The following is a 16,179-nucleotide window of genomic DNA, read 5'->3' as shown; positions in this document are numbered from 1 at the left end:
TGTGTGAGAGACGTGCTGTCAGTGTGTGTGAGAGACGTACTGTCAGTGTGTGTGAGAGACGTGCTGTCAGTGTGTGTGAGAGACGTGCTGTCAGTGTGTGTGAGAGACGTACTGTCAGTGTGTGAGAGACGTGCTGTCAGTGTGTGTGAGAGACGTGCTGTCAGTGTGTGTGTGTGTGAGAGACGTGCTGTCAGTGTGTGTGAGAGACGTGCTGTCAGTGTGTGTGAGAGACGTGCTGTCAGTGTGTGTGAGAGACGTGCTGTCAGTGTGTGTGTGTGTGAGAGACGTGCTGTCAGTGTGTGTGAGAGACGTACTGTCAGTGTGTGTGAGAGACGTGCTGTCAGTGTGTGTGAGAGACGTGCTGTCAGTGTGTGTGAGAGACGTGCTGTCAGTGTGTGTGAGAGACGTGCAGTCAGTGTGTGAGAGAGACGTGCTGTCAGTGTGTGTGAGAGACGTGCTGTCAGTGTGTGAGAGAGACGTGCTGTCTGTGTGTGTGAGAGACGTGCTGTCTGTGTGTGTGAGAGACGTGCTGTCAGTGTGTGAGAGAGACGTGCTGTCAGTGTGTGTGAGAGACGTGCTGTCAGTGTGTGTGTGTGCGAGAGACGTGCCGTCAGTGTGTGCGAGAGACGTGCTGTCAGCGTGTGTGAGAGACGTGCTTTTGGTGTGTGCGTGTTAGAGACGTGCTGTCAGTGTGTGTGAGAGATGTGCTGTCAGCGTGTGTAAGAGACGTGCTGTCAGTGTGTGTGTGTGAGAGACGTGCTGTCAGTGTATGTGAGAGAGACGTGCCGTCAGTGTGTGTGAGAGAGACGTGATGTCAGTGTGTGCGAGAGACGTGCTGTCAGCGTGTGAGAGAGACGTGCTGTCAGCGTGTGAGAGAGACGTGCTGTCAGCGTGTGAGAGAGACGTCCTGTCAGTGTGTGAGAGAGACGTCCTGTCAGTGTGTGAGAGAGACGTGCTGTCAGTGTGTGAGAGAGACGTGCTGTCAGTGTGTGAGAGAGACGTCCTATCAGTGTGTGAGAGAGACGTCCTGTCAGTGTGTGAGAGAGACGTGCTGTCAGTGTGTGTGTGAGAGACGTGCCATCAGTGAGTGTGTGAGAGACGTGCTGTCAGTGTGTGTGAGAGACGTGCTGTCAGTGTGTGTGAGAGAGACGTCCTGTCAGTGTGTGAGAGACGTGCTGTCAGTGTGTGTGTGTGTGAGAGACGTGCTGTCAGTGTGTGAGAGAGACGTCCTGTCAGTGTGTGAGAGAGACGTCCTGTCAGTGTGTGAGAGAGACGTCCTGTCAGTGTGTGAGAGAGACGTCCTGTCAGTGTGTGAGAGAGACGTCCTGTCAGTGTGTGAGAGAGACGTCCTGTCAGTGTGTGAGAGAGACGTCCTGTCAGTGTGTGAGAGAGACGTCCTGTCAGTGTGTGAGAGAGACGTCCTGTCAGTGTGTGAGAGAGACGTCCTGTCAGTGTGTGAGAGAGACGTCCTGTCAGTGTGTGAGAGAGACGTCCTGTCAGTGTGTGAGAGAGACGTCCTGTCAGTGTGTGAGAGAGACGTCCTGTCAGTGTGTGAGAGAGACGTCCTGTCAGTGTGTGAGAGAGACGTCCTGTCAGTGTGTGAGAGAGACGTCCTGTCAGTGTGTGAGAGAGACGTCCTGTCAGTGTGTGAGAGAGACGTCCTGTCAGTGTGTGAGAGAGACGTCCTGTCAGTGTGTGAGAGAGACGTCCTGTCAGTGTGTGAGAGAGACGTCCTGTCAGTGTGTGAGAGAGACGTCCTGTCAGTGTGTGAGAGAGACGTCCTGTCAGTGTGTGAGAGAGACGTCCTGTCAGTGTGTGAGAGAGACGTCCTGTCAGTGTGTGAGAGAGACGTCCTGTCAGTGTGTGAGAGAGACGTCCTGTCAGTGTGTGAGAGAGACGTCCTGTCAGTGTGTGAGAGAGACGTCCTGTCAGTGTGTGAGAGAGACGTCCTGTCAGTGTGTGAGAGAGACGTCCTGTCAGTGTGTGAGAGAGACGTCCTGTCAGTGTGTGAGAGAGACGTCCTGTCAGTGTGTGAGAGAGACGTCCTGTCAGTGTGTGAGAGAGACGTCCTGTCAGTGTGTGAGAGAGACGTCCTGTCAGTGTGTGAGAGAGACGTCCTGTCAGTGTGTGAGAGAGACGTCTTGTCTGTGTGTGAGAGACGTCCTGTCTGTGTGTGAGAGAGACGTCCTGTCAGTGTGTGTGAGAGACGTCCTGTCAGTGTGTGTGATAGACGTCCTGTCAGTGTGTGTGAGAGACGTGGTGTCAGTGTATGTGAGAGAGACGTGTTGTCTGTGTATGTGTGAGAGAGATGTGTTGTCAGTGTGTGTGTGAGAGACGTGCTGTCAGTGTGTGTGAGAGACGTGCTGTCAGTGTGTGTGAGACACATCCTGTCAGTGTGTGTGAGAGACGTGCTGTCAGTGTGTGTGAGAGACGTATTGTCAGTGTAAGTGAGAGAGATGTGTTGTCAGTGTGTGTGAGAGACGTGCTGTCAGTGTGTGTGAGAGACGTGCTGTCAGTGTGAGAGACGTGCTGTCAGTGTGAGAGACGTGCTGTCAGTGTGTGTGAGAGACGTGCTGTCAGTGTGTGTGAGAGACGTGCTGTCTGTGTGTGTGAGAGACGTGCTGTCAGTGTGTGTGAGAGACGTGCTGTCAGTGTGTGTGAGAGACGTGCTGTCAGCGTGTGTGTGAGACGTGCTGTCAGCGTGTGTGTGAGACGTGCTGTCAGCGTGTGTGTGAGACGTGCTATCAGCGTGTGTGTGAGACGTGCTGTCAGTGTGTGTGAGAGACGTGCTGTCAGCGTGTGTGTGAGACATGCTGTCAGCGTGTGAGACACGTGCTGTCAGTGTGTGTGAGACACGTGCTGTCAGTGTGTGTGAGAGACGTGCCGTCAGTGTGTGTGAGAGACGTGCTGTCAGTGTGTGAGAGAGACGTGCTGTCAGTGTGTGAGAGAGACGTGCTGTCAGTGTGTGTGAGAGACGTGCTGTCAGTGTGTGTGAGAGACGTGCTGTCAGTGTGTGAGAGAGACGTGCTGTCAGTGTGTGAGAGAGACGTGCTGTCAGTGTGTGTGAGAGACGTGCTGTCAGTGTGTGTGAGAGATGTGCTGTCAGTGTGAGAGACGTGCTGTCAGTGTGTGTGAGAGACGTGCTGTCAGTGTGTGTGAGAGACGTGCTGTCTGTGTGTGTGAGAGACGTCCTGTCAGTGTGTGTGAGAGACGTGCTGTCAGTGTGTGTGTGAGAGACGTGCTGTCTGTGTGTGTGAGAGACGTGCTGTCAGTGTGTGTGAGAGACGTGCTGTCAGTGTGTGTGAGAGACGTGCTGTCAGTGTGTGTGAGAGACGCGCTGTCAGCGTGTGTGAGAGACGTGCTGTCAGCGTGTGTGTGAGACGTGCTATCAGCGTGTGTGTGAGACGTGCTGTCAGTGTGTGTGAGAGACGTGCTGTCAGTGTGTGTGTGAGACACGTGCTGTCAGTGTGTGTGAGACACGTGCTGTCAGTGTGTGAGAGAGACGTGCTGTCAGTGTGTGTGAGAGACGTGCTGTCAGTGTGTGTGAGAGACGTGCTGTCAGTGTGTGTGAGAGACGTGCTGTCAGTGTGTGTGAGAGACGTGCTGTCAGTGTGTGTGAGAGACGTGCTGTCAGTGTGTGAGAGAGACGTGCTGTCAGTGTGTGTGAGAGACGTGCTGTCAGTGTGTGTGAGAGACGTGCTGTCAGTGTGAGAGACGTGCTGTCAGTGTGTGTGAGAGACGTGCTGTCTGTGTGTGTGAGAGACGTGCTGTCTGTGTGTGTGAGAGACGTGCTGTCAGTGTGTGTGAGAGACGTGCTGTCAGTGTGTGTGAGAGACGTGCTGTCAGCGTGTGTGAGAGACGCGCTGTCAGCGTGTGTGAGAGACGCGCTGTCAGCGTGTGTGAGACACGTGCTGTCAGCGTGTGTGAGAGACGCGCAGTCAGCGTGTGTGTGAGACGCGCAGTCAGTGTGTGTGAGAGACGTGCTCTCAGTGTGTGTGTGTGAGAGACGTGCCGTCAGTGTGTGTGAGAGACGTGCCGTCTGTGTGTGCGAGAGACGTGCCGTCAGTGTGTGCGAGAGACGTGCCGTCAGTGTGTGTGAGAGACGTGCCGTCAGTGTGTGTGAGAGACGTGCTCTCAGCGTGTGTGTGAGACGTGCTGTCAGCGTGTGTGTGAGACGTGCTGTCAGCGTGTGTGTGAGACGTGCTGTCAGCGTGTGTGTGAGACGTGCTGTCAGTGTGTGTGAGAGACGTGCTGTCAGTGTGTGTGAGAGACGTGCTGTCAGTGTGTGTGTGAGAGACGTGCCGTCAGTGTGTGTGTGAGAGACGTGCCGTCAGTGTGTGTGAGAGACGTGCCGTCAGTGTGTGTGAGAGACGTGCCGTCAGTGTGTGTGAGAGACGTGCCGTCAGTGTGTGTGTGAGAGACGTGCTGTCAGTGTGTGTGTGAGAGACGTGCTGTCAGTGTGTGTGAGAGACGTGCTGTCAGTGTGTGTGAGAGACGTGCCGTCAGTGTGTGTGAGAGACGTGCCGTCAGTGTGTGTGAGAGACGTGCCGTCAGTGTGTGTGAGAGACGTGCCGTCAGTGTGTGTGTGAGAGACGTCCTGTCAGTGTGTGTGTGAGAGACGTGCTGTTAGTGTGTGTGAGAGACGTGCTGTCAGTGTGTGTGAGAGACGTCCAGTCAGTGTGTGTGAGAGACGTGCTGTCAGTGTGTGTGTGAGAGACGTGCTGTCAGTGTGTGTGTGAGAGACGTGCTGTCAGTGTGTGTGAGAGACGTGCTGTCAGTGTGTGTGTGAGAGACGTGCTGTCAGTGTTTGATTGCGAGCAGGTGTGTATGAGAGAGAGAGAGAGTGAGTGAAGAGGATGTGAGGTGTCAGAGGCAATCAGTGCTCTATAGTCACTTTGGTATCTCTCTCACAACAGGCAACAAATGCACCATTGTATACCGCCAGTCACAGCGTCTGGTTAATTCCCTGCGAGAGTTGCTGCAGGGTGTAACAAAGCTCGTCCCCACACACACAAGGCTTAACTGCATGAACTGTGAAAAACATCGATTTGTGAAATACCGAACTGTCCGCATAACATTGTTCGGGAGACAATCTATTCGCAGAGCATTGTTAGCTGTTGCCCCAATGTTTCCTCTTTCCTTTTTCTTTCTCTCTCTTTCTGTACCACACAGCTCATGAGTTCTGTAGTTAAGGAGTGGAGGAAGTCTGCTCTATAGTTGGAGCCCTGCTGTCCCAGCCAATTGGTTGGATGATCCCAGACACCTTTGGGTCTGGATGGGAGGTGGAGGTCCCAGACCTAGACCAGGAACTGTCCAGGGGCCTGAGTGTGGCTGCTACACCAGACGCAAACTTCTTGGCACTATCTGATCTCCTTGTGAGGGGCCAAGGCTACCTGCTTCACTCCTGCCCTGCCTTTGTATTGAGGACCCACTGTCTGGGCTAATGCAGTGCAGGGGTGTGCATCGAACCAGCATTGCATGCGGCTGCTGCGCCTGGCTGGCCAGGCCTCCTGCCAATTTATCCAAATGGTTGCGGATCTGGCTGCATTGCTAAAGCTTCTGAATACACTCGCCAGTGTGTCCTGGACACCTGTCTGCTGCTGTGGGCGGCACGGTGGCACAGTGGTTAGCACTGCTGCCTCGCAGCGCCAGAGACCCGGGTTCAATTCCCGCCTCAGGCGACTGACTGTGTGGAGTTTGCACGTTCTCCCTGTGTCTGCGTGGGTTTCCTCCGGGTGCTCCGGTTTCATCCCACAGTCCAAAGATGTGCAGGGTCAGGTGAATTGGCCATACTAAATTGCCCGTAGTGTTAGGTAAGGGGTAAATGTAGGGGTATGGGTGGTTTGCGCTTCGGCGGGTCGGTGTGGACTTGTTGGGCCGAAGGGCCTGTTTCCACACTGTAATCTAATCTAATCTAATCTAATCAACACCAGTGCTGGGGCGCAATGCAGTTGAACTCCCATCTGAACAAGAAGAATTTGTGAATTTGTCACTTAGTCAAGTCAATATCCACCCAGCCATGTGGATCCTTTCAGTGTTGAGCTCCAGTGTTTACTGACAATTCTTTTATGTGATAGTTCATGAAACATCATTTGAAAGTTCTTCTACACAGTACTTACAGCACAACAACAGAGAGTGAATTCTGCAGATAGCTTCCGTGTGGAATAAGGTTAGAACATGCAGTAAATACTGAGCTGGTTTGGTAGCTTTGGTGGAGAGAGAAACTGAGTTAACATTTCAGGTCTGTGAGCTTAAACGTTCTGATGAAAGGTTATGACCTGAAATGCTCGCATTTTTTTCGAATGATAGCTCTGTTTCTTTGCCTAATATGCTGAATTTTTCCAGCACTTTCACTTTTTTAATGTGTTCTTATTCCTGGCTTTAATTTCATAATCACTATTCTTCCAAGAAATGGTTGATTGTTATACTTCAGATTTTTGTTTAAGTTGTCTCAATGAATTCAGAAGGTGTTGAGCTACTTCAGTACACAATCAATGATCCTTGTATCACTTTCTATAACAGACTGATTCAGATTGAGCCTTGATTTTCGATTCTGCGTTGGCCTTTCGATGCCCAAAACATCAAACGTTGATAGTGACTCGAATGTACCCATTTATTATCAATGACCTCTAAATCTGATTGGGAGAAAGCTCAGCTCTTAATGAGGTCCACACTTAAGATACCAATCAGACAACAGTGCAACTTTAGCTTGTAAAACCATGAACGTTAGAGAGTTGGAGAGTGTCTGGGCAGCAGATTCTGGGGTTCTGTCATCCCCGTGTCCAGCTGTTTTACCAAGGAGTTTTGATTTTGAACCAGACCTCTTGCATCAATCGTGTCACCAGCCCTACAGATGCCTGCTGTGCAGGATATGGTGTTACCTGGCCAGTCTCTGTTACCTGGGCTTATTTCTGATTGCAGATGCCGGCTGGAGAGCAGAGATAAACCCTCCAACCAGCAAAGTAACGCAGTTTGAGTTTGATGCTGTGATTGGTGCTGATGGCCGAAGGAACACTCTGGAAGGTAAGCGGAATGTAAAGGGGGAATCAGGAGTGATGGGGAAGTTATGAACTTTATAACCGAGAAGGCACTTTCTACCTGTCACCTCTGCCCCCTCTACTTGGATACGTCACTCCCTGTCCATCTCTCCTACCAATTCCATTTCTCAGGACTGTACTGGCTTCATCCTTAATGAGCAAAGCAACCCCACAACATTTTGTTATTTCCCTTACAAAATGTCAAATATCCCTGAATGTTCCCAGCTTTGGAAGTGTACATCTGTAATGGCTATTAAGTCATATGTATGTCTTTCTACTTGTGCCATCAATTCATCCATCTTGTTGTGATTGCTGCATGTATTCAGATAAAAGCCTTCTTACCTTTCTTACCACTTTTCCCAACTCCACCCTGGTTTGTCCATGCACTCGTTCACTCTCTCCTGTCAGTCTCACCCTGGTTTGTCCATGCACTCGTTCACTCTCTCCTGTCAGTCTCACCCTGGTTTGTCCATGCACTCGTTCACTCTCTCCTGTCAGTCTCACCCTGGTTGTTGCTGGCCTGCATTATTGCCATGTCATTCCACTTTCATTTTCTAAATTTCACCTTGATGTGATCGGCCCCCAATGACTATTGAGTTTAAAGCATTATCTCTAATTCCAACTCAACAACCTAATGCTGTGCTTCATACATTTATTTTATCAACTTATCCTAGACTTGATTGGATTCTCTCTGAGCCTGCTCCAACCCTGTATCTTCCCATTTCTTACTGCAGTCTGTTTGTTCCGATCCTTCATGGACTAGATTCCTATTTTCAGGTAAAAACAATGACTGCAGATGCTGGAAACCAGATTCTGGATCAGTGGCGCTGGAAGAGCACAGCAGTTCAGGCAGCATCCAAGGAGCTTCGAAATCGACGTTTCGGGCAAAAGCCCTTCATCAGGAATAAAGGCAGTGAGCCTGGAGCGTGGAGAGATAAGCTAGAGGAGGGTGGGGGTGGGGAGAGAGTAGCATCGAGTACAATGGGTGAGTGGGGGAGGGGATGAAGGTGATAGGTCAGGGAGGAGAGGGTGGAGTGGATAGGTGGAAAAGGAGCTAGGCAGGTCGGACAAGTCCGGACAAGTCATGGGGACAGTGCTGAGCTGGAAGTTTAGAACTAGGGTGAGGTGGGGGAAGGGGAAATGAGGAAGCTGTTGAAGTCCACATTGATGCCCTGGGGTTGAAGTGTTCCGAGGCGGAAGATGAGGCGTTCTTCCTCCAGGCGCCTGGTGGTGAGGGAGCGGCGGTGAAGGAGGCCCAGGACCTCCATGTCCTCGGCAGAGTGGGAGGGGGAGTTGAAATGTTGGGCCACGGGGCGGTGTGGTTGATTGGTGCGGGTGTCCCGGAAATGTTCCCTAAAACGCTTTGCTAGGAGGCGCCCAGTCTCCCCAATGTAGAGGAGACCACATTGGGAGCAGCGGATACAATAAATGATATTGGTAGATGTGCAAGTAAAACTTTGATGGATGTGGAAGGCTCCTTTAGGGCCTTGGATGGAGGTGAGGGAGGAGGTGTGGGCGCAGGATTTACAGTTCCTGCGGTGGCAGGGGAAAGTCCCAGGATGGGAGGGTGGGTCGTAGGGGGGCGTGGACCTGACCAGGTAGTCACGGAGGGAACGGTCTTTGCGGAAGGCAGAAAGGGGTGGGGAGGGAAATATATCCCTGGTGGTGGGATCTGTTTGGAGGTAACGGAAATGTCGGCGGATGATTTGGTTTATGCGAAGGTTGGTAGGGTGGAAGGTGAGCACCAGGGGCGTTCTGTCCTTGTTACGGTTGGAGGGGTGGGGTCTGAGGGCGGAGGTGCAGGATGTGGATGAGATGCGTTGGAGGGCATCTTTAACCACGTGGGAGGGGAAATTGCGGTCTCTAAAGAAGGAGGACATCTGGTGTGTTCTGTGGTGGAACCGCTCCTCCTGGGAGCAGATACGGCGGAGGCGGAGGAATTGGGAATACGGGATGGCATTTTTGCAAGAGAGAGGGTGTAATCCAGGTAGCTGTGGAAGTCAGTGGGTTTGTAAAAAATGTCAGCCCCGTGGCCCAACATTTCAACTCCCCCTCCCACTCTGCCGAGGACAGGAGGTCCTGGGCGTCCTCCACCGCCGCTCCCTCACCACCAGACGCCTGGAGGAAGAACGCCTCATCTTCCGCCTCGGAACACTTCAACCCCAGGGCATCAATGTGGACTTCAACAGTTTCCTCATTTCTCCTTCCCCCACCTCACTCTAGTTCCAAACTTCCAGCTCAGCACTGTCCCCATGACTTGTCCGGACTTGTCCGACCTGCCCAGCTCCTTTTCCACCTATCCACTCCACCCTCTCCTCCCTGACCTATCACCTTCATCTCCTTCCCCACTGACCCATTGTACTCTATGCTACTCTCTCCCCACCCCCACCCTCCTCTAGCTTATCTCTCCACGCTCCAGGCTCTCTGCCTTTATTCCTGATGAAGGGCTTTTGTCTGAAACGTTGATTTCGAAGCTCCTCGGATGCTGCCTGAACTGCTGTGCTCTTCCAGCACCACTGATCCAGAATCCTATTTTCAGGTACTGAGAGCTGCTGGCCAGTCCCCTGCAGGACACCTCTTGCTGAATAAGGGTCAATTACAAAAGATCCATCAGCCCCTCAGTAACTCTCATTTTCCTGATCAAGGGTTTCGGAGGAAGGAGTTCCGGGGGAAACTGGCGATTGCCATCACTGCCAACTTCATAAACCGGCACACACGGGAGGAGGCCCAGGCCCAGGAGATCAGTGGCGTTGCCTTCATCTTCAACCAGAAGTTTTTTCAGGACCTGCGGGAAGCCACAGGTTCGTGTTGGATTGACTCAAAGCTCCAATTACCCCCCGGCACCACAACCTTGTCGGGGAGAGGGGGACAGAGCTGCAGCTTTCCAGTTCCACATTAGATTAGATTAGATTATATTACAGTGTGGAAACAGGCCCTTCGGCCCAACAAGTCCACACCGACCCGCCGAAGCGTAACCCACCCATACCCCTACATTTACCCCTTACCTAACACTACAGGCAATTTAGCATGGCCAATTCACCTGGCCCTGCACATCTTTGGACTGTGGGAGGAAACCGGAGCACCCGGAGGAAACCCACGCAGACACGGGGAGAACGTGCAAACTCCACACAGTCAGTCGCCTGAGGCGGGAATTGAACCCGGGTCTCTGGCGCTGTGAGGCAGCAGTGCTAACAACTGTTCCCTTCTAACATTACCGCTTCGCAGCCCTGGCTTTGTTATTTTGCCATGGTATCTACCTAAACTAAATCGTTACTGTCTACAAACACGTGAGCAATCATTTTCGGAATCTCAATTCCATCACCCCCTAAATCTTCAATGCTGGAGGGACTGCAGCCTGTCTGGGTAAATTGTCTTCATCATTTCATCCTTTAAGTCACAGAGATGTACAGCACGGAAACCTAAATTAATCTCGTCCCATTTGCCAGCATTTGGCCCATAGCCCTCTAAACCCTTCCTTTTCGTGTACTCATTAAGGTGCCTTTTAAATGCTGTAATTGTACCAGCCTCCACCACTTCCTTTGGCAACTTATTCCATGCACGTACCATCCTCTGTGTGAACAAATTGCCCCTTAGGTCCTTTTTAAATCTTCCTTCTCTCACCCAAACCTGTGCTCTCTAGTTTTGGGTTTCTCTCCCCTGGGATAAAAGACCTTGGCTATTTACCCTATCCATGCCCCTCATGAATTATGAACCCCTCAGCCTCCAAAGCTCCAGGGAAAGATAATTCCAACCTATTCAGCCTCTCCCTGTAGCTGAAACTGTCCAACCCTAGCAATATCCTTGTAAATCATTTCTGCACCCTTTGAAGTTTCACATCTTTCCTATACTGGAGAGACCAGAATTGAATGCAGTATTCCAAAAGTATTTCAAGGTCCTATACAGCTGCAATGTGACATCCCAACTGCAATATCCACTGCAGTGTCCAAAAATGGCAAGCAGACCAAACAACTTCTTCACTACCTTGTGCCCCTGCAACCCCACTTTCAAGAAACTATGAATCTGCACTCAAGGTCTCTATTCAGCAACAGGACCCTACCATTGAGTACATAAGTCCTGCCCTGATTTGCCTTACCAAAATGCAACACCTCACATTTATCTCAGTCTGTGTAATTCTGCTGGATTAACATTGCATTCCCTTCCTGGTCAGCAGAACTGTGCTGCGGGTTCTCATTTGTATAATTATACCCTGACTACCATACCATAATACTGCAACTTTCTTCAATAAGCACCAGCATTTCATTTGCCTTTTAAATGATACTTTGTGTGTGTTCACTCCATATGTTTGTATTTGGAGTTAATTGGTTCATCACAATGACTGCTGGTTCCCAGGCTGCCTGTCTGTTGTTTACAAAGGCTGCTGAATCCCAAGCAGTCTGTGGGTATTACTGTGCGATACAGGCTTGATAGAGGATCTGTGTGACTGAGAAGCAGAGATTCTGGCTGAATTTGGACAGTTTGAGTAGTCCTGCTTGTACAATGTTTAACTTGCTCCTGTTACTTTCTCACAGGTGTAGATTTAGAAAATATTGTTTACTACAAGGATGACACGCATTATTTTGTGATGACTGCCAAGAAGCAGAGCCTTTTGGAGAAGGGAGTGATTCTACAGGTCGGTAAGCCCACACAGTCTCTTCATAGATCCTGGGCCAGAGGCCACTGTCTGACCTAGGTTTGACCCTCTGTAGGTCCATGCCTAGAAAGCATTGAGCATCTGTTTAAAAATATTAAACGTATCCACAGCAAAAACTGAATCATCCAAAGTCTGTGTTGTGTGTGATGGAGAATGTATCAAAAGCAGGAGAAACATGTGGTAAACCTGGGTGTTTTGTTTCACTTGTAATTGTGACCCAACACCACCATTGTTAAATATTGAAGATGGATAGTAGAAGAAATGGTTGGAAGAATTACCACTGAGGGCATTGTGGAATCTTTTTGGTGTGCACTTACATATTAATTCAAAAGGTGTATTTTGCAGATGGAGGGGTGCAGGTTGAAGGAAGTGTATTCCTCATCCTCCACGGAGAAACTTCAGTATAACACATTGACCAACTTTAAAATAGCCTCATGTACATTTTGTGTAGCCTCTGTAAGGTCCTGATGACAGATGCTCTGATATAAAGTGCCACAGCTGACCTGTTAATGTCTATTCAAGGGCTGTGGGCATTTCTAGCTAGACCAAAATGTATTGCTCATCCTTAGTTGCCCTGGAGAAGGTGGTGGTGAGCTGCCTTCTTGAACCAGTGCAATCCTTGCAGTGTAGGTTCACTGAGGAACACTGGAGTCAGGTTGGGTGAGTGGCTTGGAGGGAAGCTTTCAGGTGGTGATATTCCCATGTATCTGTTGTCCTTGTTCCTCTGGATGGTTGAGCTCATGGGTTTGGAAGGTGTTGTTAGAGGACCCTTGGTGAATTTCTACAATGCATCTTGTTGGTGGTACACACTGTTGCTACTGAGCATTGGTGGTGAGGGAGTGAATGTTTCTGGATGTAGTGCCAATCAGGTAGGCTGCTTTGTCCTGGATGGTGTCAAGCTTCATGACTGTTGTTGCACCTATCCGGACAAGTGTAGTGAGTGCAATGGGGTCACCTGGCTTGGCCTTCGAGAATCTGAGTTCCCTGATAGCAGCTGTTAATCTTGTCCAATCAGGGAGCCCTGGTTGCCATATAAAAAAAGTGAGTCAGAGATACTGAACTCTGATACCTGACTTTGACTGAGGTAGCACTAAAGCCAAAGACTTTTTATATGTAAATAAAGGGTGACTTGGTGATGGGGTGCCAGTCTCTGTGGAGTGATTTCATTGGTGATGGGAATAAAGCATGATCCTGAAGAAACCCGTTTTCACCAGCCATCTTTGAGTTGACGTAAGATTTTCTAACATTATGCCTTTGTTAGGGAAGCTTAACTCATTCGATCCTGTCGTGAGGACGTGGCCCAGATATGTAGAAAAAAATGCAATTTGTTTTTCCTGGGCAAATGACATTGCAGCTGATCAAAAGCAATGTGCAATTCTCCTGACAGCCTGTGGAGCTGCAGTGTTTTCTGTTGTTAGGAGCCTTACTTTCCCTGAGGCACCAGCTACTAAACTGTCCAAGAATTGATGGACGTAGTTAAGGAATATAGACGAAAGTTGAGGACTGGAGATGCTGGAGATTAGAGTCGAGAGTGTGGTGCTGGAAAAGCACAGATCAGGCAGCATCGGAGCAGCTGAAGAATCAACATTTTGGGCAAAAGGATAGTTAAGGAATATTACAACCCCAAGCCGCATCTAATTTTGAAACACGATCACTTTAACCTGGCATTTCGAGAGCCTAGTTTTTGACTAGGTTAAGATAACTGACTGAAGCCTGTGACTTTGGTTTATCGCTTAATGAGGTGCTTAGAGACTGTCTGGTTTGTGGGATGAATGATGTGATTGTGCAAAAGCACCTTCTAACAGAAGCCCAGCTAAACTTCAAACAGGTGTTAGAGCTGGCTTTATCATTGGAAAATGTGGCAAGTGGAGCATATGAGTTGCAAGGCTTTCTGATGGAAGTGGGCACCCTTGCCCGTCAGACTGAGCTTGGGCAACACCAGTTGAGTGCAGAAAATTACGTAGCCTCACTATCAGAGGCTATTAGGGACCATCAAAGGAGCCAAGGCCATCTTGCATATTGACCGTGAAGCAGTACCATTCGCTGTATGAGCAAAAGTAGAGGCAGAAATCAGAAGGCTGGAAAGTGAAGGAATCATGAAACTGCCCAATTTGCGGAGTGGGCTGTCGTCCGATTTTGCAGCCTGATGGCTGGGTTGACCTTTGTGGGGATTTTAAACAAATGGTAAACCACTTTTCACAGCTGGATAAATAGCCAAACCCTCAGATAGAGGTTTCATACAGAAAGCTGGCAAAGGGGACTATCCTTCACAAAACTAGACATGAGCCACACCTATTTGTATTTATGTTTAAACCAGAAGGATACTTCAATTAATACCTGTCAGGGCATGTACCAATATACAAGTCTGCCATTTGTAGTATTGGCAGCCTGTTCAATGTTTCAGCAGATGGTAGAGAACTGTTTGTAAGCTCTACCTCATGTTGCCATTTGCCTAGATGATAACATAATAACAGGGAAAACTGATAGGGAATACTTAGAGAACTTGAATATAGTCCTAAGATGTTTTTCCAAGCAGATGTATGCCGAAGAAGGGAAACATTTGTGTTCCAGCTCCCCCCCGCCCCCAAGTGACCTACCTATCCTGACATGATTACATTACAGTGTGGAAACAGGCCCTTCGGCCCAACAAGTCCACACTGGCCCGCCGAAGCGCAACCCACCCAGACCCCTACATTTACCCCTTACCTAACACTACGGGCAATTTAGCATGGCCAATTCACCTGACCTGCACATCTTTGGACTGTGGGAGGGAACCGGAGCACCCGGAGGAAACCCACGCAGACACGGGGAGAACGTGCAAACTCCACACAGTCAGTCGCCTGAGGCGGGAATTGAACCCAGGTCTCTGGCGCTGTGAGGCAGCAGTGCCAACCACTGTGCCACCGTGCCGCCCACATGTTTGCATCAACTCCTAAAAAAGGGTCAACCTTTGAAATGGTTACATAGAGAAGCTTTCAATGAAGTAAGGAACCAGCTGTCATCCTCAGTGATCCCAGTAAAGCTCTGGTATGCTTCCCTGTATAGCATTGGGGTGGTATTAGCTCATAGACAGCCCAGTCAATAGCTTATGCATCCAGGACTTTGGCTAATGCAGAGTGTAAATATGCCCAGATAGAAAAAGAAATATTGGTGATCATATTTGGAGCCAGGAAATTCCACCAATACCTTTAGGATGAAAATTTGTGACAATTATGGACCACAAGCCCCTGCTTAGTTTGCTTAAGGAGGAAAGGCAATGCCCCCCATAGCTTCGGGCCACATTCAGTGTTGAGCTTTAATACTAAATGCTTCTAACCACAAGTTAGAGCACCATCCAGAAGGCCAAGTAGCAAGTGTGGATGCATTGAGCCACCTTCCATTAGCAGATACACCACCAATGTTACCCCAAATGGAAGAGTTTGTAATGATATTGCATTTTCTGGACATGCTCCCAGTAACAGCTGATAATATCGGATTTTGGACACAGGAAGATCCAGTCCTTTCAAAAGTGAAACAACTGGTATTAAATGGGGGAACCAAGGAGTCATCACAACCAGAATTTAAACCTTTTTGGACCCAGAGAGACCAGCTGACAGCACCGGATGGCATATTGTTATGAGGAGCAAGAGTGATTGTCCTGAACATAGGTTGTCACCAAATACTGACTGAACTCCAGCAGGTCTGAAAATGTGTTGCTGGAAAAGCGCAGCAGGTCAGGCAGCATCCAAGGAGCAGGAGAATTGACGTTTCAGGCATGAGCCCTTCTTCAGGAATGAGGAAAGTGTGCCCAGCAGGCTAAGGTAAAAGGTAGGGAGGAGGGACTTGGGGGAGGGGCGTTGGAATTGCGAAAGGTGGAGGGAGTTCAAGGTGAGGGTGATAGGCTGGAATGGGGGTGGGGGCGGAGAGGTCAGGAAGAAGATTGCAGGTTAGGAAGGCTGTGCTGAGTTCGATGGATTTGACTGAGACAAGGTGGGGGGAGGGGAAATGAGAAAACTGGAGAAATCTGAGTTCATCCCTTGTGGTTGGAGGGTTCCTAGGCGGAAGATGAGGCGCTCTTCCTCCAACCGTCATGTTAATATGTTCTGGCGATGGAGGAGTCCAAGGACCTGCATGTCCTTGGTGGATTGGGAGGGGGAGTTGAAGTGTTGAGCCACAGGGTGGTTGGGTTGGTTGGTCCGGGTGTCCCAGAGGTGTTCTCTGAAACGTTTCCCAAGTAGGCGGCCTGTCTCCCCAATATAGAGGAGGCCACATCGGGTGCACTGGATGCAGTAAATGATGTGTGTGGAGGTGCAGGTGAATTTGTGGTGGATATGGAAGGATCCCTTGGGGGGGAAGTGAGGGGGGAGGTGTGGGCGCAAGTTTTGCATTTCTTGCGGTTGCAGGGGAAGGTGCCGGGAGTGGAGGTTGGGTTGGTGGGGGGTGTGGACCTAACGAGGGAGTCACGGAGGGAGTGGTCTTTACGGTACGCTGATAGGGGAGGGGAGGGAAATA

The 16,179-nt window shown here is 49.9% G+C and overlaps 1 protein-coding gene across 6 annotated transcripts in view; it reads left to right on the top strand.

Moving 5' to 3' along the window:
• Positions 1-16,179, top strand: part of LOC122562959 (F-actin-monooxygenase MICAL3-like) — a 587,087-nt gene that overhangs the window by 154,146 nt on the left and 416,762 nt on the right. For all 6 annotated transcript variants that reach the window (XM_087997541.1, XM_087997540.1, XM_087997538.1 and 3 more), the window contains exons 6-8: positions 6,922-7,023; positions 9,683-9,838; positions 11,567-11,667. In XM_087997541.1, the coding sequence (XP_087853667.1) occupies positions 6,922-7,023; positions 9,683-9,838; positions 11,567-11,667 (359 nt within the window). The remainder of the gene's footprint in view (positions 1-6,921; positions 7,024-9,682; positions 9,839-11,566; positions 11,668-16,179) is intronic.

This window comes from Chiloscyllium plagiosum, unplaced genomic scaffold, assembly GCF_037043375.1.
Source record: "Chiloscyllium plagiosum isolate Xiang-an unplaced genomic scaffold, Cpla_swu_hap1 HiC_scaffold_19, whole genome shotgun sequence".
NCBI classification, from domain to species: domain Eukaryota; kingdom Metazoa; phylum Chordata; class Chondrichthyes; order Orectolobiformes; family Hemiscylliidae; genus Chiloscyllium; species Chiloscyllium plagiosum.
Note: the sequence above shows the minus strand (reverse complement) of the source record. Positions and strands in the feature narration are given on the sequence as shown.